The sequence below is a fragment of the Gavia stellata genome, chromosome 22 (assembly GCF_030936135.1).
Source record: "Gavia stellata isolate bGavSte3 chromosome 22, bGavSte3.hap2, whole genome shotgun sequence".
NCBI lineage: Eukaryota > Metazoa > Chordata > Aves > Gaviiformes > Gaviidae > Gavia > Gavia stellata.
The window spans coordinates 283125-307333 of NC_082615.1; the positions used below are offsets into that span (position 1 = coordinate 283125).

General features: G+C 39.1%; 2 protein-coding genes across 2 annotated transcripts in view; one reads left to right on the plus strand and one right to left on the minus strand.

Moving 5' to 3' along the window:
• Positions 1 to 1647: 1647 nt before the first annotated feature.
• GSG1L2 (GSG1 like 2) lies at positions 1648 to 14652 on the minus strand. Its single transcript, XM_009810074.2, has 5 exons — positions 14337 to 14652; positions 12742 to 12789; positions 10182 to 10334; positions 6778 to 6889; positions 1648 to 1903 (listed from the first exon to the last, which is right to left on the minus strand). Exons 1-5 carry the CDS (start codon positions 14644 to 14646, stop codon positions 1648 to 1650), a joined length of 879 nt encoding a protein of 292 aa, XP_009808376.1. The 5' UTR covers positions 14647 to 14652.
• Positions 14653 to 18675: 4023 nt separating this feature from the next.
• The window catches only part of GLP2R (glucagon like peptide 2 receptor), a 43181-nt gene continuing 37647 nt past the window's right edge, over positions 18676 to 24209 (plus strand). Inside the window, exon 1 of the mRNA XM_059828339.1 lies at positions 18676 to 18780. Coding sequence (XP_059684322.1) covers positions 18676 to 18780 — 105 coding nt within the window. The remainder of the gene's footprint in view (positions 18781 to 24209) is intronic.

Here is a 24209-nt window from a genome sequence, read left to right on the forward strand (position 1 = left end):
AGTCTGGGCCAAGACCTCTGCTGTGCCTGGGACAGTTGCTCCAGTTGGTGCTGGGGGCAATGCCCACTGACATGTCACCACCAATGCTGACCGCTCACACACTGCCTTCAGCAGAGTTTCTGCTGCTTTGAAGAGTGATGCTCTGGGCTCTAGGCTTGCAGTCCAGCAGTCATATAGCTCTGTCCCTAGCATTAGTTGCATGAGTGCTTGAAACTCCCTGATCGGGAGTCAGTTTTTCCCACCTGCTACCTGGATCTGAGGAGCCTTGAACTTGCTCCCAGAACTAGAAGCAGAGCCCAGAACTGTTGCACAAACTGCAAGCACCAGCAGGCGGCAACAGTCCAAGGAGTGTCTGAGCCCCCTGCCTGCATCCTGCCCACAAACTGTCTGTCCTGAGGTCACAGGACTCCCAAGGGCCAGGTACACAGCAGATGGAGTCTGGGCACAGGTGCCTGCCACCCCTTGGTGGGCTTCCCACCACCCACCACCTCCCTTCTGAGGAGACTGACTTATGTGTTGCTTTGTTATCTGACCTTATTGTCTCTCAATTTTCCCCTTTTACCCATGGTTTCCTTCTGAGCTGGTTATTTTTAATTGTGCTACTCTATTACCAGCTCCACCTTACCACTGGCCATAAACTGACCTATTATGGATCGTGCTGGCATATCAAGTTCAAACGGTATTTAGATTAGGATTGTTTTGCCTGAAAAAAGTATACAGTGATTTTTCCTAGGCCCAGAGCTGCTCGGTATACTGTGTAAGGCTGCTGCCACCCAGCATTCACAAGTGCGTTTCCTAGCAGGCTCGTACAACAACGAAGAAAAACTGATGTCCAACAGAGCAGGCACACATGGCTCAGTTCCATGGGGAAGCTCCACATTGATCCTCAGAGTGGAGCAGCTGCATATTCTTGATCTTTGAGGATCATAATCATTTCTACTTTCCCATCTTTAACGTGATTGTAGATTACTTGTCATGTATAATAATCACAAATCAAATTGTGATTCTTTCTGTTGTCAGAATGATACCTAGAGAATTTCATAGGTGAGTTGTGTGCTGTATCTTCCAGATTTCTGTTTGCCTTCCTAGCCATTTTAAATGAGTAGTATTTCCATCAAAAGCCTCTTCCGTCTCTTAGCCTTTCTTTCACAGCAAATCCTACCACTATGCATACGGTGAAACTCTTGAATCATAAGCTGTAATACACAGATTTTCCTGGAGAGATTGTACCTTTAATAACAAACAAATTATTCAACCCATACACCACATGTGGGCTGCCTTATTTGCTGCCCTGCTCTTTGTGGGTTTTGGTTTTGGGATGGGATTTTTGAAAATCTTTTCAATAAACAATTAGGGTGGAAATCCATAATGCTCTGAAATTCTAATGAACTCACATACTTTATATTAGCATTAGAGACTGCTTAAAAATCAGAGCAGTAGAGGAACTGTGTCACTGTCTTTTTCTGAACTGAGACACCTGAATCTACTTTTCCAATACTAATACTTCCTTGAAACATCCATGGAAATATAATTTCTTTATTAAGAAAAATAACTAATGCTACACAAATACACATTTTTATTAATTAATACTGTTTCATTCTGATCTAGTATTATGATTTACAGGATGCCTTGAGATACGGTTCAAATTTACAGAACTGAAATAGTGGCCAGATGACGCAAGCCTTTTATTGGGTGTGCAGAGTCCTCTGTACTGTTGTGAAAAGAGTTCACATAGACATTGCAAGGTTTCTCTTGAGCTGTATGATCAGGAAACTTGTATTTAATCTTTAAACTCCTTTCCAGCGTTTTTCTTTTGTGCTTGAATTCCAGAATAGTTTTTGTATATTTGTTAATAGTGGTGACAGCTGCAGCCATACAGCAAGCGAAGGAAGCCCATGCGAGGCTATAAACAAAAAGGTTTATCAGAAATTAGCAGAACATTTTCATATCCAAGTCCTTCAATTTTATTTTTGAAAATACTGCATATGTTATTATATCGGTGTATATTATGGAAGAAGGAGCATGGTGGGGGAGGAAGAAAGAATCTTGGGTAATGACCATCCACATACCTGACTTACATAGTTGGCCTCTACATATTGGTTATAATATTCACATTTAACATTCCTGTTTAGTGAAACCCTACCTCCAGTTTCTCTGTTTACTCTACTTAGAGCTTAATATCAGAAAGAGGAATTACAAAAAAATGAGGATGCATAAAAAATTTAAAAGTTCAGTTATTGAGACTACAAATCTCACAGGTGACACTGAGAAAAATGTGTGCCAGTCATCCAAAAGGGTTAAAAAGAAAAGAGAAGGCATAATTAAATAGCTGATTAAAGCAGGCTCAGAGCACTGAAATGCATTCCTGAGAAAATACAGGTCATGACTAAACAGAGGGAAAAGGACATCAGCTCTGAAATACTAAAAGTAAAACCATAAGAAGACAGAACTAAAAAATGATGTTGAGGTACAATTTACTAAAAATGTGTGAAACTTCCAGAGTACTGAGTGGGCAATGCAGTGTAAAAGTAGTATTTAAAAATATGGCCACAGTGGAATGAATTGGAGTTCACAGTGCAGGAACTTACTCATCAGAGCCTTTCTTAACATGACAAAGTCACATTTATCTAACGAAATGTGTGTTTTGATGGAGAAATCAGTTTAAGAAACTCTTGCTTATCTCTCCTCTCCCTCAAGGCTGTTTGTTCCCACATCCCTGCTGTAGTTCAACAAACTCAGTTAGGTTTTTAAATAACTCCTTTTTTTTTTTTTTTTAAGCATTATTTTTAGCCAGGATTGGTTTCCAGGGTGATCAGAAAACCAGATGTGTTGACAGAATTTGAGGGTGGTGAAATATGGCACGTAGATGCGAAGGGCTCCTAAAACAGGAAGAAGGGGAGAGCTTCAGCTATCTTTGCTCCTAAAGTCAGTCAAACTACACCCTGACTAACTTTCAAATGTGGGGAGCCACAGAAGAGGTCTTATAACAAAGAGATAGCAAGAATAGGGGCAAATCACCAGAAGCAGATAGATTTATATCCCCATGCAAATAGAGTAAGAATGGGACAGCAGGCCTACCTATGGTGTTATATAACCTGTGTATTAAGCCAACCATGATAGAGAATAATTGAAAATTCAGCTTCTGGAATGAGATAAAAGTGGCAGGTCTGCAATAGTCCTGAGTCACGTAGTAGGCATTTTTGGCTGAATAACTGAAGCATAGTAGCATTAGTAGACAAATTGATAGAACTAACTAGTATTATGAAGCACAGCTTTTGTTGAAGGTGTCTTTCCTAATCCATCTGTTGAAGCCCTTTGAAGGACTCAATGACATAAGAGTAAGAAACTGATTTCAAGAAAGCTTCTGTAAAGGCTTCTTAGCAAAGACTGAAAGAAATTAATCTGTTATGAGCAGGTTTTCTTGTAGACCAATACTGTGTTAAAAGAGAAAAAGCAAAGGACAGAAATAAAATGTTTCCTTTGACAATACAAGAAGGATATCAGTGTGATTCTTGAAAGTTTTTGCCAGAAATTTTGCTTTTCCATAAATGATTTGGAAAAAATGGGGAGTCTCCCATCTGACTAGAGAGAACTGAGGAGGGAAGTGAGCGAAGTATTGTCACTGAGAGAGTCAGAAAATAAAGGGCAGTGTGACTGCAGATAAATTCAGCTTCAAGAATGAGAGCATTCAGTTTTATTTCCGCCCAGAGACAAAAGACGAAAGGGGAAATCAAACAAATCGACTCAACAGGGAAGCAACCTAAAGCAACCAGTCATTCACCTGCATAAAAGAAATGCCAATAGAAGCTCAGCTGGACTATGGGTTTTCCTTTTACTGCATGGAGTATCTCATATGAGGTGTGTTACGGGAATTTACTACAGGGCAGGTATTTAGAGAGAAAAAGTTTTGTCTTGATGTGAGGATGCCTCAATCTGAGAAACATAAGGAGAGTGAGAGCTTCACCAATAATAGAAACATCTTTCAACCTCCAGGAAAGCTGCTGAAGAAGAGAAAAGAGAAATATGGAGGGATTTATTGAAGAGATGTTCAGGGATGCCACAGAGTGAGTCTACCCATCATTAGCAATTCCAGCACTGTAAAGGAAGAAGAAAGGTCTTCATGCTTCCTGGGTCAGGTGGAAGAAAAACCAACCGTGGCCACAGCAGGTGGATGTGAAGACAGAGGGGGAACTGTGGCAGGTAGAAGATCCATGACAGAAGCTCAGTAGTTCCTGCAGGACTAGCTGCTCTACTAGGTCTGGTGATGGGGATGAAAAGCTGCTGCCATGGGCCCAATTCTTTGTTTTCTTTGGCTACTAAGCAGATAATTTTAAGTCCCAAAGAAAAAGTAGCAAAGTCTTTGCCTGTGCCTCTGCCTGCCCATGTTCCTGTCATGGTCTTGGTGACACTGTTGACCACAAGTGAATGCTGAGGTAATTAGAAAGGGAGTGTCAATTATAATCATTAATGCCCCTTTTTTCAGCATCTGTTCTCTTTCCTCTTGTAAAAGAAAAATAGCTTCAGCATCCTTCCTCTTTTACCATCAGATGAGATTCTCACATGCAGTCAATGGGAAAGCAGCTAAGGGAGGCTGAAAATGAGGGTTCATACAACAGGAAGGGAGGTGCAAATGTAGGTTATCAGAAGCAAGACAACAGTATATATGAAAGGAGGTAAGAGGAAAGAAACCAAAGGAGACAGCTGGGAGAAGGGTGTGAGGCACCTGTACGTATGGCTTGCTTTATTTTTAGATTACTATCAAACAGGGTGATGCAGCTGTCATTTAAGCTGAGAAAAGGAAAGAAGAAAGTGAATCTTGATAGAAAAATGGGGCATAAAATTGATTAGAAAAAAGGCACTACACAGACCATCCTCCTCAATGTCTTCCTGTATGCAGGTATTGATGGCTTGGGAAATCTTGCATTGGTAGAAGCATTTCCTTGGGTATTCAGTGGCCCAGGCTGCACTGAATCGTTAGAGGGCAGCCATGAAATCCTCAATTCCTGAGGCATGCTTTATGGCGAAAGTCATTAGTCCAGGTGCTCAGGAGAAGGCTGGCTGTAGTGGCAGCAGTGAAGACATCAGTGATGAACATGATGATGGTGGCCATAGCGACATCAATGGAGTTGTGTCAGTAACAGCAATAGTGACAGTGATTTGGGTGTTTTTCTCAGTACCAGTCTGCAGTTTTCTGTTTCCACTCCCATAGGAAGGGGGAAGTAACGAAGGAACACTCCCCCTCTTTCCACTGACCACTCTTCTTACTGATTTTAGAGTAAAACCAGGCCTAATCCCATTCATGAAAGAAATAGAGACACCTCCCAGAAAAGAGATGAAAGCCCTAAACCAGGGAAACCAAATTATTATTGCATGAACAAAAACATGAATCAATGAAGCAGTGAGAGTCAAAGAAGCAAAAAGTATCTAAGTCTGAAAGGAGGGAAGAAGGTACTGTTTGAGGATCCTGCACAGCTCTTATGATACCCATTGAGGGTATCCAAGTAGCCCCTGGACATTGTCTGGATACTTGGTATTGGACCTTCTCAGACCAGTTCTTCCTGAGAGAAGGGGGATCACCCTTTCCACTTAGAGCAAGTGGGTGACATTCGGGTGCTGGGCCACCTCATCTGCTGGACAAACAGGATAAGATACACCACTTGTCAGGATCTGGCTAATCTCCAGCTTGGGAGTACTGACCAGGCCCATCATTCAGTGCTCTGAAAACACTAGAGAAACATCTCCATTTATACACATATAACAATAGCTTCAAACTGCTGCTGCTTCTTGGGAAACAGAGTCCTGGAAAAACACAAAGCAATGTACAGTGACCTTCAAATGAGATTTTGTTATTAGGAAGGTGAAAGAACAAAAGATAAAAGAAACCCCTATTTCACTGCAAAAATCCCTAGCAAGCGTGCATCGTAAAGACTGCATGCAGCTATAAGCTCTTGTTCAATAGTGGTACAATAAAAGTAGAAAGAGCAACAAGAATGAGTGACAATGAGCTGTGATCTCAGCTCTCAGAGCCTGTATGAAGGAGACAATCAGCCTGAGCTCAGTCAGCTACTGACCCAAAATATTGGTCCTGATTTACTTTTGATTTAACACAATACAGCTGTTTCTATTCTTTTTCTCAGTCACAGTTGGGGAAACAGCAGCAGTTTCCAGCACCTGAACGTTCAAATGCTTGCTATTGATCAGATTTGATGGCTTTTCAAAGACACATCCTTGTAGCAAAAATCCTCTGAACAACCCTCTTTCTTAATAAATTAACTAGAACTCCTCAGAGGATATGTTGCAATTATTTACAGGGCCAAAATAATGTGATTTTATCTAAGCCTCTTTTCAAAAATTTGAACCATCTTGTATGAAATGTTCCAGATACAATAACCTGAAGCATATATCTGATAAGGAAAAATTCAGCCTAAATGGCTAAAGCTGGAAGAGTTTTAAACAACTTATGCAAGGAAGCTGTCCTGGGACATTAGGGTACTAAATCTGGGTCTGATGTGTATGGAGAAGAACTTCCGCTTCATGCAGAGCCATTGGAGGTCTCTGTACAGTCTAAAGGATGACAAATACAAAGCTCACGAGCTTATACGTTCTATGCAATGATCTAAGACAACTGAATTTGGAGAAAAACAGGTGGTTACCGAACTGCATCCCCAGGAGTGAAATAAGGTAAACCCATTCCTTATAAATTAGGTATACATTCCTTGAACATAGAGTGAAGTGACTGAAATGTAATGGAAGAGCCAAATATAAACCAATAGGTACCAATAGGACCAGCCATAATCCCATGTGTGAGGTCTCCAGTCTTCAGGACCAAGATTTACAGTCATTTGAAATACAGTTGTGTACATCATGTGAGCAACCATGCCCAGAAGACCTAAAAAATATAATATCATAAGAACATTAGAAAATGTAAATTGAGGACATACTTCCTTGTCACCTTTTTCCAGTTGTCCTTTGAGCTCCTGAAGAATATTTTATGAAGTATCTAAATTCTATAAATCACTCAAAAATACTGGACGTTATAATCTAAGCGTATTTATGTGTCATATATTTGCCAATACAATCACTAATACAGTCCTTTGACACCTACTCTTTATGCCAGAGGAATCCGGGGAAGCAATGGGATATGCAGCCCATAGATTTTAAAAGGCAATAAGTTGATTGGTTCTCATCCTCTGAAAGCTTCTTAGTAATTCAACCCTGAGCAGGGATCAGCCATTGCAGCAAAATATCATTCAGTTGCATTGCACAGGACACGTTTCCCACAGTTTCCTATTGTTCAGTGGAAAGATCTTCCGAAATGCAGACAGATTCATCAACGTTATGTAGGTGAATGAAAAATTGAACAAACACTTAATGTCTATTAAAAAGCACTGAAAGTCTAGATTATGAAAGGGGTTTATATTTAATCATTTAATTTTCAAAATTGCTACTAGGCTGCTGCCTAATCCTAAGGATATCTGTTTTCCCTTAGCATTTTATCTTCCAGTAGTGAACTTCCATGTGAAGATCTTTTTTTCTGTTTCCAGCTTCATTTACAAATTTCTAAATAACTTCACAGTATCAACTGTCCCACTGTCTAAAACGCATTAGCTTCTCAAAGCAGGCCGTCTCCACAAAACTCACAAGACCCAATTTGTTAGGTGTTCATAAAGTATGTTTGTTTAATGGATTCTTACAAAACCAGCTAGCTAGCACACAGTAGCTCTCAGTCTGGGATGCATGTCCTCGGGCATAACAAGTCAGGGCTGACAGTAACCTGGCTTCAGTAATCACTGGGAAATGGTCTTACCTGAAATACTGGTTTTGCCTGAAACACCATCAATAAGCAATTAGGAGAGCCCTTTTATGTAGCACAGAGCCAAGAAGCTTCGTGCTGTGAAACAAAGCATTCGGTAGTCGGCTGGCACCGTGATGGTACATTCCTTAATAAGCTGTTTGGAGAAAGTTGTTTGACTGTCAATGTGGCTATTAGAGAAGGGAGATCAGTTGTCCATCTCTCACCAGAGAGGTGGTATGTCATAGCCGTTTTTGAGTCTGTCCTGAATCCTCCACTCTGGCTGCCTAGAAGTGCATAAAACTGCAGTGGAACATGAGCTCCAGTGCTGGAGCGTTCCTCTTAGCTCTTGTACCAGAGTTAAATTCTGAGTCAGGCTTAACATTTCAGCAGTGGCATCAGGGCAGTTTGGTGCCTGAGGAATGGTGAAAGTTTCACTAATATAGATATAAAAGGCAAGCATAGTCATATATGGGTACCTGTCAACGTTCACCTTCATCAAAGGCCACTGAGGGAAACAGGACAGTGGTATCAATAATGTGTATTTCATAGCAGTGGAGTTAACTAGCAGTGCAGATGTATTTAAGAGATGACACTCACAAATTAGAATAATAATTTCTGTAGAGTCAAGAGCTGCATGTGGGACATTATAAACCTACATACCTATGGTCAGAAAATTTCACACTGTGATTCTTCTTTTAATTCACCATGTTCTGCACAAGTTAGAACATACATTTTAGGATTTTATTCAGTCTGAGCTAAAGACTGAGGGAACTGAGAAATCAAACACTAGCTTTAATGTGTTTTGTTCAACAGTTAAATACTGTAACTGTTTTTTTAATTGTGTGTTTTCCATATAGCTAGAATTATGCAGCTACATTTTCCAGTAGCTGAATTTTAATTTGCATTTGTCTGCTAGAATCTAGAGCATGTTTTTACAAGAAATTGTATCCTCATTACGGATTAGAGCAACTAGATTCGGTTTATATATACAAAAAATTTAACAGCTAAGACAGATGCTTTTCAACTTTTTAATATTTCAAGAAATTTTACCAGCAGAATTAAACAGAATGTCCAGGGAAATTTTGCTGCTTGCTGTGTAAGCCTGCTTAATACTGTACATGCCCAAACCAAAAAGAATATTAATAGAAGTGAAGATTTATGATTATTGGGAGAGCAGAAAGTTGCTAATAGTGGGCAAAACTGCCTCAAGAGTTGAATAAGCTCACTACTCTTTCTTTGGAAATAGACGTGACAGTGAATCATGAGGTTTCATGAGATACAGGAGAAATGCGGCTTTTTTGAGCAATTAGTAGAACTGGTGATAATAGAGATTTTTAACTAGTTGGACACCTTTCAGGAAAGTCATTCAGAAGAAAGGAGATATTCCAGCAGGTTCTCAGAGTTCATAGGCAGCAAAGTTTGGGGACTTGTTCTCTGGACTACAGAGAGCTGAGATAGCAATCTTCAAACGTGTAAAAGTTAACTGCAAAGAGGAAGGGATCATCTGCTCTTGCATTGGATGCCATTCTATAAGATACGCTTTCACCAAGTATAAATCATTTTGCACTTTAAACAATCCTGACCATATGAAGCACAGTGGCATGTGTTCCACAAGAAATTATAGTAAATAAACAGCACGATTGTTTGTGGCTCTAAAATCAGTAACTCTGTGAAACACTGTTCATGTTACCCATAATTGTTTTTACTGCAACCTTCCTCAGTAACAATTCTATAGTATAGACAGAATCACAGAGTACTTCAGGCTGGAAGACACCTTCAGAAGTCTCTGGTCCAACCTCCTCCAGCTCAACACACAGTCAACACTGAATTCAGACCAGATTCCTCAGGCTGGACTAGGGACCCTCTAAAGTTGCTTCCGAACTGAATTTGCCTAGGATCCTATGATTAAATAGCACTGGATTAAGAAGTAATATGCAGAAAATGAAAGACAATTTTAATGACAATTCTCTACTAACAATTATCCAATTACATTTTATTCCCCCTTAAAAGTGCTATTTTAATTTGGTTATTGCTAATTTTATACTTAGCATGTTGGAAATTAAAAAATCGAGTTATTTGGAAGAAGATGTTACTTTTTTTTTAAGAATATGTTACTTTTTTATCTTTGACAAACAACCAATTAGAAAATTAAAATAATGGAGTTAAAAATAATAAAAAATATAAATATAAAATATAAAAATAATCACATTAAGAAATAATTAATTGAAAATAATATTTTCCATAAAATTTTGCTGCATCTTGTACTGTTAGTGTCTCCGTAGGTATTGTAATACTTTTGAAACTTGAACACTGTTATTCATTTTCAGGTGGAAGTCTATCATTGTTGCATTTTTTGGATGTATTAAATCAAGATCCTTAACTGTACCTGCCAATACGGTGACTACTGCAGAAAAGGCGTTGATCTTTAGTCCATCAATGACAGTACTGTAGTAACACATTTCTACTGACATAAGAATGGCTCCAGTCAGAAGCAAAATGATGTACAGAAGCTCTGCTACAATAGACAGCCATAAAACCCCTGGAAAACCAAATCAATAGCACTGATATTATAAGCAGTCATTTAGTATTTTCACCATTTCTTTCTTCTTAATTTATATTTTTTACACAACATTAAACAAAAGCTCAAAGGCTGTGAGGATGTTGTTAGAACATCTTTAAAAAGACTTCAAGGCCACCCTAAATTATAACTCTCTCTACTGATTTGGCCATTTAGTGAAAAAGCACTTGCACTTTCCTGCTATACACTTAAGAAGCTTACAATACAAGGTGGGGTAGTATGCTTTTATACTCAGTAGCTACCCTAAAATTACGAAGAACCAAAGTTAATATTAAAAGAATTACTATCTAATTATTTAGCTGTTGGCATCACAGATGCTGAGTCCAGAGAGAAGTGTACCAAAACAGAAGACCATGTTACCCAGCTAACAAACTGCAAGGCCATGCAGACAGCCACATGGCCTGAGGATCTAGTCATTAATTAAAATCTTCCCCATGGGCTTAATTTTCTACCAAACAGGATCTTGATTTTTTGGACAGAGAAGCCTTCATGAGCCCAGATGCTCTCCAGGTTTCACTGAGATTCATTTCTCTGCTTGTCTGCTAATTCATCTCTTTCTGGATATCTGTTAATTACATCTTATGCAAGAACTTAATCTTCCCATGAAAGTTTCTCAGCCTGCTGTTTTCCTATTAGCATGCTAATGTCCCACAGTCAGGAGCAGGAGGTCTTCTTGTGTTCAGATCTTAGCAAGAACTGGCCAACAACCTTCCCAAACCTTATTAAAAACAAAAAAATGTGTCCTGAGACACCTGGTTGTAGATTAAAATAGTGATTTCATGTGAAAGTATATACTAACAATTATAACTTAAAAATAGAAACATTGCTAAGACATGTAATTGATTACTAAACACTACATATGGCAGTAAACAATGTTTGTGCGGTAAATAACCCCTACTGCGGTCTTTGACAGTGTCTGTGGGACTTCTCTGATTCAAAGGACATTTAGACATTAAATTCTTGGCCCAGGCTATGCATGGGGGTTCCTGGGCAAGGTTTATTTCTCCAGAACATCTTTGTTTCAGTAAAAAATTCTGATTTTTTTCAGGAAATCCAGATGTTAATGTTGCCCAACAGTATTGGCTGCTCCAGCTATGAGAGCTTGCATTTTAACATTTTTGATAACTGAGCCATCGTAAACAAATGCCCAGAACAACTGTAATAATCCCTGTGTATGATGCCCAGGGATGATAAATTCAGGAGGAGTGAGTCTGATGCATCCTGAGTTTTGTGCACACAGCAGCCATATGCACATGCAGAACACCCTTCAGTGCAGGGCAGGAGTCTATTGCCACACAGGATTTCACTACCCAGAGATAGCTTCTCAGTGTGGATATCAGGTACCTCTATGCTGTCTTAGGTGTCCTGATCTGACCTGCAGGTGCCTGTGGCATTTCCTGATGCTGTTCACAGAGTTAGTTTCAGCACTATGTCCACCAGTGGTTTCACGTGTGAGGAGCTCTCAGGGCAGGGCCCATAACCCACCCCTCCTTTCTGAGGTCCGTGTCTGTGTGACTAAGAACCACATCTTGTTTATAACTTTTTCTCATGCTATAAAAATCTTGAATTATTTGTGCACAGTGACAAGCTGCAATAGAGGGAAGGAGGACTAGCCTTCAGATAGTGAGTCTTTCATCTTCCCCGGAAGGCTAAAACTATGTATCCAGGAAAGTAGTCCTGTCCCAGTATCCTGGACATGCAATTTCAACCCTCTGGGGAAGAAAGAAGCCTTTTTTTTTTCCTGGATCAGCCACTTGCAAAGTGACTGGTCTAACCACATCAGTGATAGGGTTTACATTGGAAAGGGTTGCTTAACAGCATCTGCAGGTACATTTTATAGCAACATGAACCATTCTTTGAAAGAAAGAGGGCAACACTCTGCTTTCAGGAGAATGGCAATGTCTCCTTACAGCTCTGTGTAAGGTACAGGGAGGGGATTCAGACTGCCATCAAGATTGGTTTGGCCCACAACACGTCTCCCCAAAGTCCCCTCAGCATACTGCCTGCCCTTGTTCACACACTGCCTGTCCCTTTGCCCTCTCCAGGCCGCATGGTGCAAGACACAAAAATCCTGACTCTGAATATGGAGGTAGGAGGAGAGAGGTGTCAAAAACTTACAAATCTTGACTTCCAGTACCCATATTCAAAGTAATTTTAAAAAACATTTCTATTTAAATGGAGTGTTTTCAAAAGACATAGATTCATATTTTAAGTCATGTGGACTTATTTTGAAGTTGAAAAACTAAATAAAGGACAAAAAACTGTGTGGGATTAAAGCAAGAATTTTTGAAATCAAAATACAGAATATTTATATTGGTAAATGTGATCAGGAAAGCTTTATTTACACAAACAAAATATGCATATCTACCTCGATCAGCAGCTGGAGTCAGACTGATGAAGCTTCTACATTTCTCACCTAAAAAAAAAAATAGATTACTAGAAAGTAGAAAATGCAAGCTATATCATAAAAGCACAAACTGAGATGATCAAGACAAACTATTTCTGATGTATATTTGTACATAGAGAGTCCCTGGTACATCAACCTACTCCTGCGACTTAGCTAAAGAATTCTTCCAGATTTTTCAAGGAAGAACCAGAGTCTGGAAGACTTAGAGAAAGGCTATGAATTGCTTTCCAAAAGCTTGTAGCTGTGAAAGCCAGAATGAGAAAATGATCAATTCCTTTGAAAGACTGGCAGCCTATAAACCATCTTCCCTGTGAAGAAAGACCTGCTCTCCTTACAGCAACAAGGCTGCTGCTCACACAAATGTCTTCTAAGCTTGATTCCAATTTCTTTCTGTAAGCTTTGATTTTCAAACCCATGTGACCTCCTGACCCCCACACAGATGCTGTGACCAAAGCTCTTGGAATTAATTCTGCTCTGCTCTGAGAATACAGTGGTTTTTTTCAGCTACTAACTGCACCAAGTTGGAAAACAAGAACTGCCGTAGCAGATGCACAAATTAAACAACCCCGGTACCCATAGCAATCACCACCTGGAAGATGTCTTTTTGAGATCTATTTTGCTCTGATCTTCAACATTTACCCCCTTAAAACTGCATAACTTACAAGACCTTCTGGTAGAACTGGACTTTCAGGACAAGTGACTGAAAATATTTGCATTTAATAGCACAGATGACAGCTGATTTGATTTCTCTGAAGTTTTGTTCCAGTTGTCATTTGTAAACTCATCAGGACAATAAGGGGAAAAACTTAGTGTTGAACTGGATTTATAATAAATGCCCTATTTCTTGAACCAGCTAAGTAATTTCCTTATACAAAGATCCAAAATTAACTAGAAGCTTTCTTTAACGGCAAGCTAATTTCTTTCTACTGACATTTACATATACAAAGTAAAACTGAATTAAATGCCACCACTCATGACTAGTAAGTCTCCAAATTATGTCTTAGCAGGGTGAAAATAATCTTCTGCTTTGATATATGAAAGGTGAGATCGCAGTAAGAAAGTAGGAATACCTGCGCTTAAGAGGAAATCCATGAAATAACTTAGATCTCACAGATTTAATTGCTCAAATGATTTTTAAAACAACAAAAAAATCACATTGTACTTTTTATGTTGCCATAGGGGATCGTAAGCAATCAATTAAGACAAATATGTTCATTTTTGCCGAAGGGACTAACAACATCAGAAAAATAAACCACTTTCCTGTAATGTAACTTAACTTGCTGCTCTGCTTAGTAGAAAAAAAAAATCCATCTGTACTACAACCTGTCACTCAAGTTCTTTGCAGAATTTATTAGGAATTTTTAGGAATTAGGAATTTTTAGGAATTAACTACATAGTACCTTCTAAGATCCCCCTTCCCAGAGAAAAGCAACTTTTTAAGGATATTTTTTCCTTTAAAATACATACACGCTATTGCAGCAAAGAGGAAGGTGACACCAAATAAGTAGGAAAAAATCTGATTACTTTCTTAAGTAAATTTACATGGTTTTACTCACCTTCTTCATTTATAATTTCTTCACAAGAATACCAAATCCCAGCATGAAACTTTCGGTCAACGAACTTGTCATCTCCTGTGTCCCAAATATACTGCACAGCATTGCTCTTGTTCACATCAGGGCTATTAAAGCGGATGCAGTGATCCCCTTTGCTCTGTCCTGTACAGAAAGGTTTGGCAACTTTTCTCATCCCTTCACACCAGTAACTGCTACTCAGTGCTGTAATAGAGAAGACTAAAGAGAGAAAACTGAGAGAAAATGCTGCTGAGGCTCTCGGCCGTCTGTCTGCAGCTGGGACTGAAACTGGCATCCTCTGGGACTGCAATATCAATTATTCTAGAAACAACCTTTTACAAAGCTATGTATATATCTGCCTGGTGAAACACCTGCCTGTATTTACCACTCCATTCTTCATTCCTCTCAGAAAATTGTACCAGCTTAGTAGTTAAGACAGGAAACAGAGATATGGGCATGACCAGAAATCATGTGGGAGGAGAGATTAAGGATATAGGACAGTGTTGTTTGGCAGTAATGTCTTGTGAAAGAAATACAAGGAGGTAGGACAGTAAATTATAGTTTGCCCCATGAATCACAGGAGTAAAGATACACAGATCACAGAAGCATTCGAAGTACCCCAGTATGCGATCAGAAAAGTTTCATTTATACAAACAAAATATGCATATTTACCTTGATCAGCAGGTGGAGTCAGACTGATGGAACCCCTCCATTTCTCAGCTAAGAAATAAATAAAATCTTGTGGTTCCAAATGCTCCTGTTACACTGAACACTGATTAAATTGAATACAGTTGTGAATCTTACTATAAAGAAATTCTTAGGAGACAAAACCAGTTGCTAAGTTAGAGCATTTCACAGCATTACAGCACTTCCCAAGACCACTGGGAAGGTGATTGCATCTGTTTGAAGTTCCACCAGTGGCAAATGAAAGTCATAAATTACATGACTTTGCTATTGATGGGTTCTGGGCACTGTCCAGTCTGTCTCCATGAACACATAATAGAAGTCTTGCCCAAGTTAGCTGAAACAGTAGAGAAAAAGCTGAATTATCCTCATTTTGTCTGACCATCTGTTGTCTCTGTGAAATAGCATTTTTTTTCCTTCACCTATGAAACATCTCCCAACTTGACATGTTATATGTTGCTTTTTCTGCCTGTTTGATAACGCAAATAAGTGATGCAAAGAACCAGAAGGAGCAGGAGTGTTAGTAAATGATTGCTTCGTTTTATAAGTGTAAGGTCAAAACACAAGTCCTAAGGGAGAGTGATGCCACAGGAGAGACACTGAAGTCACATATGTATCTTTTAATGAAAATCATTCTGATTTTTAAGACAGCTCTCCACCCAGAAGATGTCAGGGTTGGAGAAGCATGTGGCTAGACAAGTCCCAACACGAAACTCAAAGAAACAGGATAAATGCCTGCTTTAGACTGTTACGAAGGTCTCGCCTAGAAGAGCTGGCCAACAACAGAGTGAAAGACCAAGCAGGTATCTGGCCTAAAAAGGCAGAGTAAATCTCACAACCCAGAAAAGCAGACTGTAGATTGACCTAGGAGTTACTTTTTCCTACAGCTTTGTGTTACTGTATTTTTTCACAAGGATGTAGCACTCATGAACTCTCCTTGAAGCCTCTATGCATTGACACTGTTTCTGGACAGATTTACCAACTGCCCAGCAAGTCTGAGAACAGGATCAGTGGAAGGGAAGGAGGGAGGGAAATCCTTTTAAGAATTAAACACTTATCTATATTCCTATTCCCAGGACTAATCTGCATATGGCTGTATTCAAACGTATTTTGAGGCCTGTGAAACCACTGACTCAAGGCGGTTGAGTTCACTTAGGAATAACACTGACACCTCTTCAATATGTACAAACTTTACAGTTCTATGGACATTATAAAATTTAAACAGCATAAATGTCATAGCATTGTTGTCTTCTTCGCCTAAACAGAGCTTGTGCTAGACTATGAATCAGTCTCTGGAGACTTCAGAAAAAGCTCTGTCAATTGTTATCTTCTGGTTGACAACTGCCATCTGAGATTTTTCACTGAACCAGTTTTCTGCTTATGCCCTTTCAATGTTGGTACCACAAACTTTTAAATCACTTTGCCATGTAAGAATGCGCTATATAATAAGAGAAATGTATCGCATGAGCATTTATTGGTTAGATCTGTCATACTTTGAAAAAAGAAAGAAAACAAAAGTGGAGCAAATAGATTAGCTGGACCTTACTTTAAACAAAGCGTCACATTCAGTGACATTCATTTTGTTGGAGTAAAGTTGAGAACGAATGAGGGTGGGCAGCTGTGGCTGCCATTCAGCATTGTGACCTTCCTGATTTATGTTGTTCTAAAAACTCTGTAAAACTCTGTTGTTCTGTAAAAACTCTGAACAGTAACTCAGAAATTCAAACTTCAGGTCTGCATTCTATCTTTACTACCTAGTGCTACAACTTATTAGTGTAATTACAGTATGGGGATACCTTAATGTGGGTCTCCTGCACTGACCTACTCCTGGGTAGCGTTAACTCTAGAAAGGGACCACAGAGCTGGCTCAAGTATAAATTTCAGATGATTTTTAAAAGTAAGCAGGTAAAAACTAACAACTTGTAGAAGTCAAAAACTGAAAACAGAGCCTCAGCTGCTGGGTGCCAGCTATCAGTGGAGAAGATGAGAGGACTTGCATCCTACTGAGCAACAGTGAGGGTATACCGCAGGAGATCCTGTGGATCTGCTCATCTAGGGTCTAGGCAGATCTCAGCGTTTCTTGAGCACTAGGACATTTCTTATGGTGATCTCAGAACAGCTGCAATGCCAGAGCACTATTCAGGTGTCCTGATTTTAACTTGCTACAGAGCTGATTTTACTTATACGGCCATTAGAAAATGTGCTTTTATCGCTTGTAGAAATACACAGCTGAGCAGTTGCTACAGGGGCCTTGCAGTGCTTCTCCCTGGTCCCCAGACTTGTCCTGAGGTATGGCACGGAGGAATATGTATACTGACACATCCACCCAGGAGGCACAGCAATGCAGAGCAGCCAGTGCCCTTACTGCCAGGCCTCTAGAGTGGGCTGGATGCATTTCCACCCTGAAATACTTGTCCCCAGAGCACTATGTCCCAGTACTCTGTTTTACCACAGCCAGACTTTATGTAAAGATGAGACACGGTTATACATCATGCCCTTCTACCTCCTGGATTCCTCCAGAATAAAGTTTTTGCACGTGAGTAGAAAGGGAGTCAGGTCACACTGCTGGCCAGGGTGATGGGGTGTGCTGCGGAGTGTATCTGCCACACAGTTTGGGTTTAGCCTATGTCTGGCATTGAGAACTAGGCTGCTGCTGGCCTCCACAGTCCTAGTGTTGCACCTCTGCCTGTTCTCCAGCTTAGCTGCTCAGGATGCCCATTAGTTCTGGGAAGGGCACCAGCCATCCTCCGGTACGAATAGCCACAAGTTTTATTTCTCTTGGAAATTGAGGAGGCAACATCTTGACTCTCCATATTGCCCACTCAAAGCATGACAATCATAAGCTAGGCCCTGAAATTATTATATTATAAATGGTTTTATTTCCTAAGCCTGTATAACACATAGATTTATTAATGTTTTCAGGCTTTTCACTGCAACTAGAAAAGCTGTAAACAATTTTTTGAAAATTTAAGCTGAAATTCATTTGCAGTTTCTCCAACCTCACAGCTGAAACTGCGAAAAAAGCACTGAATGTCACAAGAATTGTAGTAAAACTTTAACTGCTGGTAACATCATTTTTGTACATTTAGATTCTCCCCAATCCATCACTGACTGTGCATATTTGACAAAATATGGTCAGAAAGGAGAAAAACAGCAATTACTGAGCTGTTTCCTAACAGCCAGCTAGATTCAGCAAGTCTCCTACACAAAGTTTTTCTGTGTTCTAGGGTGTCTTAATGGTTTCATGAGGTGTATATAAATATGTATTTATGGAGCTGGATTCCATTCTTGCAAAACCACTGGCAAAATTCCCATGGAGTTTCAAGGGAAAAGGATCAGCCCTTTAATGTTTTAATAGCTTTCTGACTTCTTATTGGCTAAAGGACAAACTACAGTAAGCAGAGTTTCTGTGAAGTTTAGAGTAAATTCTCTCTGCCTTAATCAGAAAAAACAAAACGTAGTTGGAGTCTAGCAAGCCTAGACACTTTAGTAGACTTCCTCACTTATTTGTAAGAAGATTCATGAAACAGTTGCACTCATAAAAGAAGACATTTTTACTTTTTTTTTTTCACAGGACAGAGTGATACAATTGATCTATAGTAGAGTGAAATAGCAGCATATTGGGGACAAATTTATTAGAATGAGCATGGTGACACTTTTTGGTCTCTGTTCCAGCATGGGACTCTGGTCCAGAATATCTCCCGCACCTGCCAGCTCTGTCATGATACTGTTTCTAGTGAAACAGGTAAGCTGATTCAATAATTAATAATGGACAGTATAAAAGTGGATTCCTATCACATAACATTTAAATCTTCACAAACAGCATCTTTGTTTCAAAAATAGTTCTGACATAACAATTTATGTTTATTAAAAGTTGGTCATGAAAAACGTTGACTGAGAAGCTGTAGACTTGTATTAGAACTCACTTTGACTAGGTAATTTATTACAATTTCCTTCTATTAATGCTTGTTCATACAGTGAATAAATTGTGTTTACATCCACTTATATAATCTCTTTTCATACTGATATTGATCAGCATTGAATTATATTTATTTTTCAATTTTCCTACTATTGCGAATCGTGTTTATTTTCCACTGTTTTTACCCTGTTCTAAAAACAGACTTGCCTTGTTTCTAGCACTGTGTTTTAGCATTTTAGACTTGTACAAGGGATGAGCATTGAATCTACATTTCTGAAGTCTGGTGTTAGTGGTTTCATTCTGCACCTCTGCGTCTTACAGAAGGCTTGTAAATCTGTATGCGATTTCTACTTTTAGTTCTTGTAGAGATCTACTAAACAATTCTTATTTTTCTAAATCCATAAAAAAATGTGAATGCTTACTTCTTCATGTATATTGTCTTATAATTTGGAAGAGGTTTAGATATTTAATGACAACGTAATGACAGTGTAATTCACTTCAAGGAAATTTTCACATATATTTTTAATCAGTATTATTTATTTATTAATATCAACCTTGATTTCAATAACTTTTTAAAAAATTACTAAGACATAGTAAATGTGAATTCATCTGAATAAAATTAATATATAGATTTAGGGTACATTTCTATGAAAGAAATGTACATGAGAATAAGTGTAATTGACAGGGTTACTTTAAACTGAAAGTAGTAAGGTATTTCTATCCACTCGTGTCCATTTAGCTGGATTACTAAGGAAGTGGGTTTGCAAGTGTACATGCTGTAGAGACCATAATGGTGTTCCCAGCATTTTTATGATGAAAAAGTTACCAGGGGACACATATTCTGTTTTTTTTAAAAATAGAAAATATTCCTAATGCCTTTGTATAATTCAAATCTAGAGCTTCTCTTGCACAAATGAAGATAGAGCTGAAACAACTCTCAGGTTTGTGAAACACCTTAAATCTGTGGGACACCATGACCAAAGCACTGGTTCCATCGATGCTAATAGAAAGTCTCCCAATTACTTCCATGAGATCAAAACTTTACAAAAGTATAAATCACAGTGAATTACTTTGTCATAGTGATTCATGTAACTTGTTTAAAGAAATATATTTCTTTAGATTTTATTTAATAAAAATGAAAAATTTAAAGAAATAACAATCATAAATCACTATATCCGTATTTTTTAGCAAACACCTATACAGATATGAAAAATATCAATCAGAATAAACCAGGATCATGGCTGAAAAAATAAGTAAATAGTTAAGCTTTTATTTCTAGTTTGTACCTAAATTGGAGGTTTTTTCTGCCCCTAATAGCATAGTCTGAATAAACAGAAACATTTCATTTTACCATTAGCTTAGTATAAGAAATTAAATGGATGAAATCCTGACTATACTGTGGTTAGTTATGAAAAAAATAAATTTAAACCAGTCTGTTTGCAACCTTGGAGGTTTATTATTGTAATTCACTTCCTAAGCGAGAGCTTCAGGCAGTGTTATCTGCTGCATCCAACATATTTTTAAACAGTGATCTCATCTTGGTGCAGCTTGTGGGCTCTGAGCAAACAAAATGAATTGAAAGACCCTTCCAGATGCAGAGAGCAATTTGTCAGTTCTTCTCAGAACATACCTACATGACTGGGCCTTCTCCCACGTGTGGCAAAAGCAGGAAAAACCCCTTTGATCTCAGCAGTGATTGCTGTGCTCCTCACATTGACCCAGACTGCAGACCCTCCTCTTTCTGAGACAACATGCGCACTCCTCTGAAGAAGAATGGTGTCGTGGATGTAAGATACAGAGGCAAGCCTGTGTCTTTGATTTTTTTGTTGAATCCTTTTCACTTAGCTAAACAAACATGCAATATCAAGGTGTCCCACTTCCTTAATTTCCCCTTCCCTCTTAAGGCTAGTGCCTTATTCCCAGCCCACATAGTTTGCCTTCTCACTGGACAGTGAATAGCTCTCTAGTGCATTTAATGCAGAAGAGCCTTAACAGGATGTCCCACTACAGAAAACACTGAAGTCTTCTTTCTGGGGCACCTGCATCAATCCCTTTCAAGCCAAGAAGGGAAAGCAAGCTGATTTTCCTCATTCCAAGGCACTGCCAGCATTCTTCAGCCTTTATACATATGTCCTTATAGATTTTCCCCAGAGAGAATGGAGACCACTGCAGACTGAATAGTCACGTACGAACAGCAAGTTTGCTTTTTTTAGCTACTTCTGGTAGTCACTGTATAACTAGCTGATGATCAGTTCACAAGTTGCTGCCATTCAATTCATCATGGTTTGCTAGTGAATATTTGTTTATCATTTCTTTGATAAGATAAATCTATGGGGATATCTTAGTCTTTTAGTTTAATGATTAAGGCCACTCGAGCACTTTCCTTACAACTTGCAAATTTATCGCATCTCTTTTGAGGTATGACCATCAGAGATGATAGTCATACTATCCAGGTAGACTTGCACCAGGGACAAATACTACTCATTAATACTGTCTTGTGCTCCTTTTCAACATCCTCCCTTGTATGTGCAACTCCAGAAATGTCAGTAGTCTCCTGTACTGCAACATTGTCTACAAGTGGCTCGTGTGACTTCATTTCTACAACTAAATATAAATTCTCAAAAAGTCCTGACATACATCCTCCAGCTGTGGCTTCTAGGAATAAAATGTTACGTTAGGTCTAGCACAGCGCATGCTCTGCAGAGGGGTTCATGTTTCTCTGTGATCTAAATGGCCTTTATTAACTGGTCATTGCCCACTCCTCTGTTAATTCCCAATCATCTGCACATTTTTAATTAAAAATTTAAATTATTTTATATGTTCTTCTAACTACATTTCAAATTAACTTTTGAAGTCAGCTTTTAACTTTTTTGCCAGATGCAAGTCTGTTTTTATACAGACTTGATTTGTTTTTTTCATCAGAAAGACTTATGGTGGAAAACCAAGCATCTCACAGATATTTACATCAATAGTGACCAGGTATTGGCTATCTGATTCTGCCTGCAGCTTTGCAGAAACTGACAATTACATATGGAAGTGACGTAAAACTGTCATTTATGCCTCATAAACTGTCATTTATGTCATTTATGCCTCTTCTTGAGTGAGCTTCTTCATGACTGTGTGTCAACCTTGTCTCCAGGAATGGAACAAAACAAGCAGCCAGGTAGCCTCTGTGAGGCTTTCCTTCTATTTCCTTGGCTGTTTAATGCATTTGTTTATTAGAAACTGAAGTGTTATCCCTTAAATCAAGCAGTCTTTTCCATAAATGCGTCATCTCCATGTCTTTGCCTCCTCAAATGAGGTTCACTGACCCGGGAGTGTCTGAAGAATCTCCCCTGGCTCCCAGCATTTTGAGGCCTACATGAGGGAAATGTCAAGATGCTTTTTATTTTGGAAATATGCATTCCTTTCTCATGGCTGCTGTAAATATTCTCTCCTTATCTTGCAAGCCCATCAGAGGAAGAGTAATTATAGTCTTTCTGCTCCCTGGAATTTAAAGTAGGGTGTCTGGAAATTAGCTGAGAGATTGGACAGGCAACATTTTACACAGCAAAATCATGATAAAAGGGTGGTCTCAGATAACAGCTAGCTCATATTCTCCACTGTTCTTCTTTTGAAAGTAAATAAATATGAACTTCTTTATTTTTCCAACAAACATGGGTTCAAAGAAAAGATACAGGTGAAGTTCACAGCCATACATTTTCCTTGTTATTCATCTCAGCCCTTGGCACATCACCAAGCTCAGACGAGCTCAGGACAACCACACATATGTGAAAGGCACTTTCCAAAAAGGGTCTAGTCCAGACAAAAAGAAATTGATTTTCCCTGGAGAGCTGAAAAGCATCCTTTGGTATAAGGATTGTTGCTTCTTAGAAAACTTATATTTAGTTTGCTCTCCAACATTTGGTCATTACAACTGGTAACAGTTTCAACCAGTAGTGAATTTTGCATTGTTGGTGACTTATAGTGACAGTCTTCTTTGACTACTTGCCCACCTCTGGCCTCTCAAAGCCCTGGTTTCAGGAAACCAGCTGGCATATTACACAGAGTCTGCTTAGGCTGATGTTTTTTCCCTGGATAAATAATTATCAAGTCATCACATTAATACTGAACAGTATCTAACATTATCCTTTTTCTACTGCTTTGCTCCTAATTGGGCATTCCTTCAGCAGCCCAAATCTAACACGTCACCAAGCAGTTTTGCATTTAACTCTTCTATTTTTAGCCATTCCTTTCCTAAACAGTAATTATCAGCCTCTTAAAGGCCTCTGCAGTCAGTGTTGTGTGATAAAGATGTGTCAGAAAGACGGATATTTACAGAGAGCAAGCTAAAATATGAGAGTCCCCTCGGGACAATTGCAACCCTTACATTGATAAGGTGTATGCCACAGATGTCCACCACATCCTAAACACATCAGTCACTATATATAAAATTATATTAAAATCTGTCTATAGCTGGGAATTTTTTTTTTTTTTTAACAGCAGAGCAGGTTTTATATTAAGAATAATTTTATGAGTGGAGACAAATGTAATTGTCTTCTCTATGTTACCAGCAGGGATCTACATCCCTGGTCTCGCCCTTTCATGCTAACACCTAGGTCTCTTTCCTTTCTGCTTATCTGCCTCCCAGTGCCAGGGGAGTGACCCAAGGTCAGCATGCCCAATCAGGGCTCCTAAGCCTCTTCCCTCAGTCCCTTTTCAAACACCACTGACAACCCCCTCAACCTCTGTGTTTCTTCTGTGTGTTTCTGTGGCCGCAGTGCCATCCATGCCTTATAATGCAGCAATCCTCTCCCATAAAACCTGCTAGATTTTGTCCATCAGAGCAAGTGCCATTTAGACACCGACACACTTTCTTGCTTCATTTGTGTCCTCAGCCTAGCTTCACCGTGAAAAGAAGAGAGCTGGTGATAGGTCCAGTAGCACCCTGTGGATTGAGGGTGGATTGTTCTTGCTTTTGGGAGCAGCTAAACACGTTTGGGGAGAGAAGCTTCCAGAACACAGCACAGGGTGAGTGGGCAGAGCAAGGAGCCAGGAGACCGCAGCGTAGGAGCAGCCAAGAGGAGCAGGCAGCTCTTGTAATCACAGGATGGTTGATTTCCAGACATTCTGCAGAATCTGCTATCATTAAACTGACTAAATCCAAAGTTGAGCCTGTCTTCAAGGCTACACTAGTAAAAGAGAGCTTGTTCTTGAAGTGCTTTTATTTTTATTCTCTCTAAACAGATCACATCAATGCAATTGTTTCAGATCAT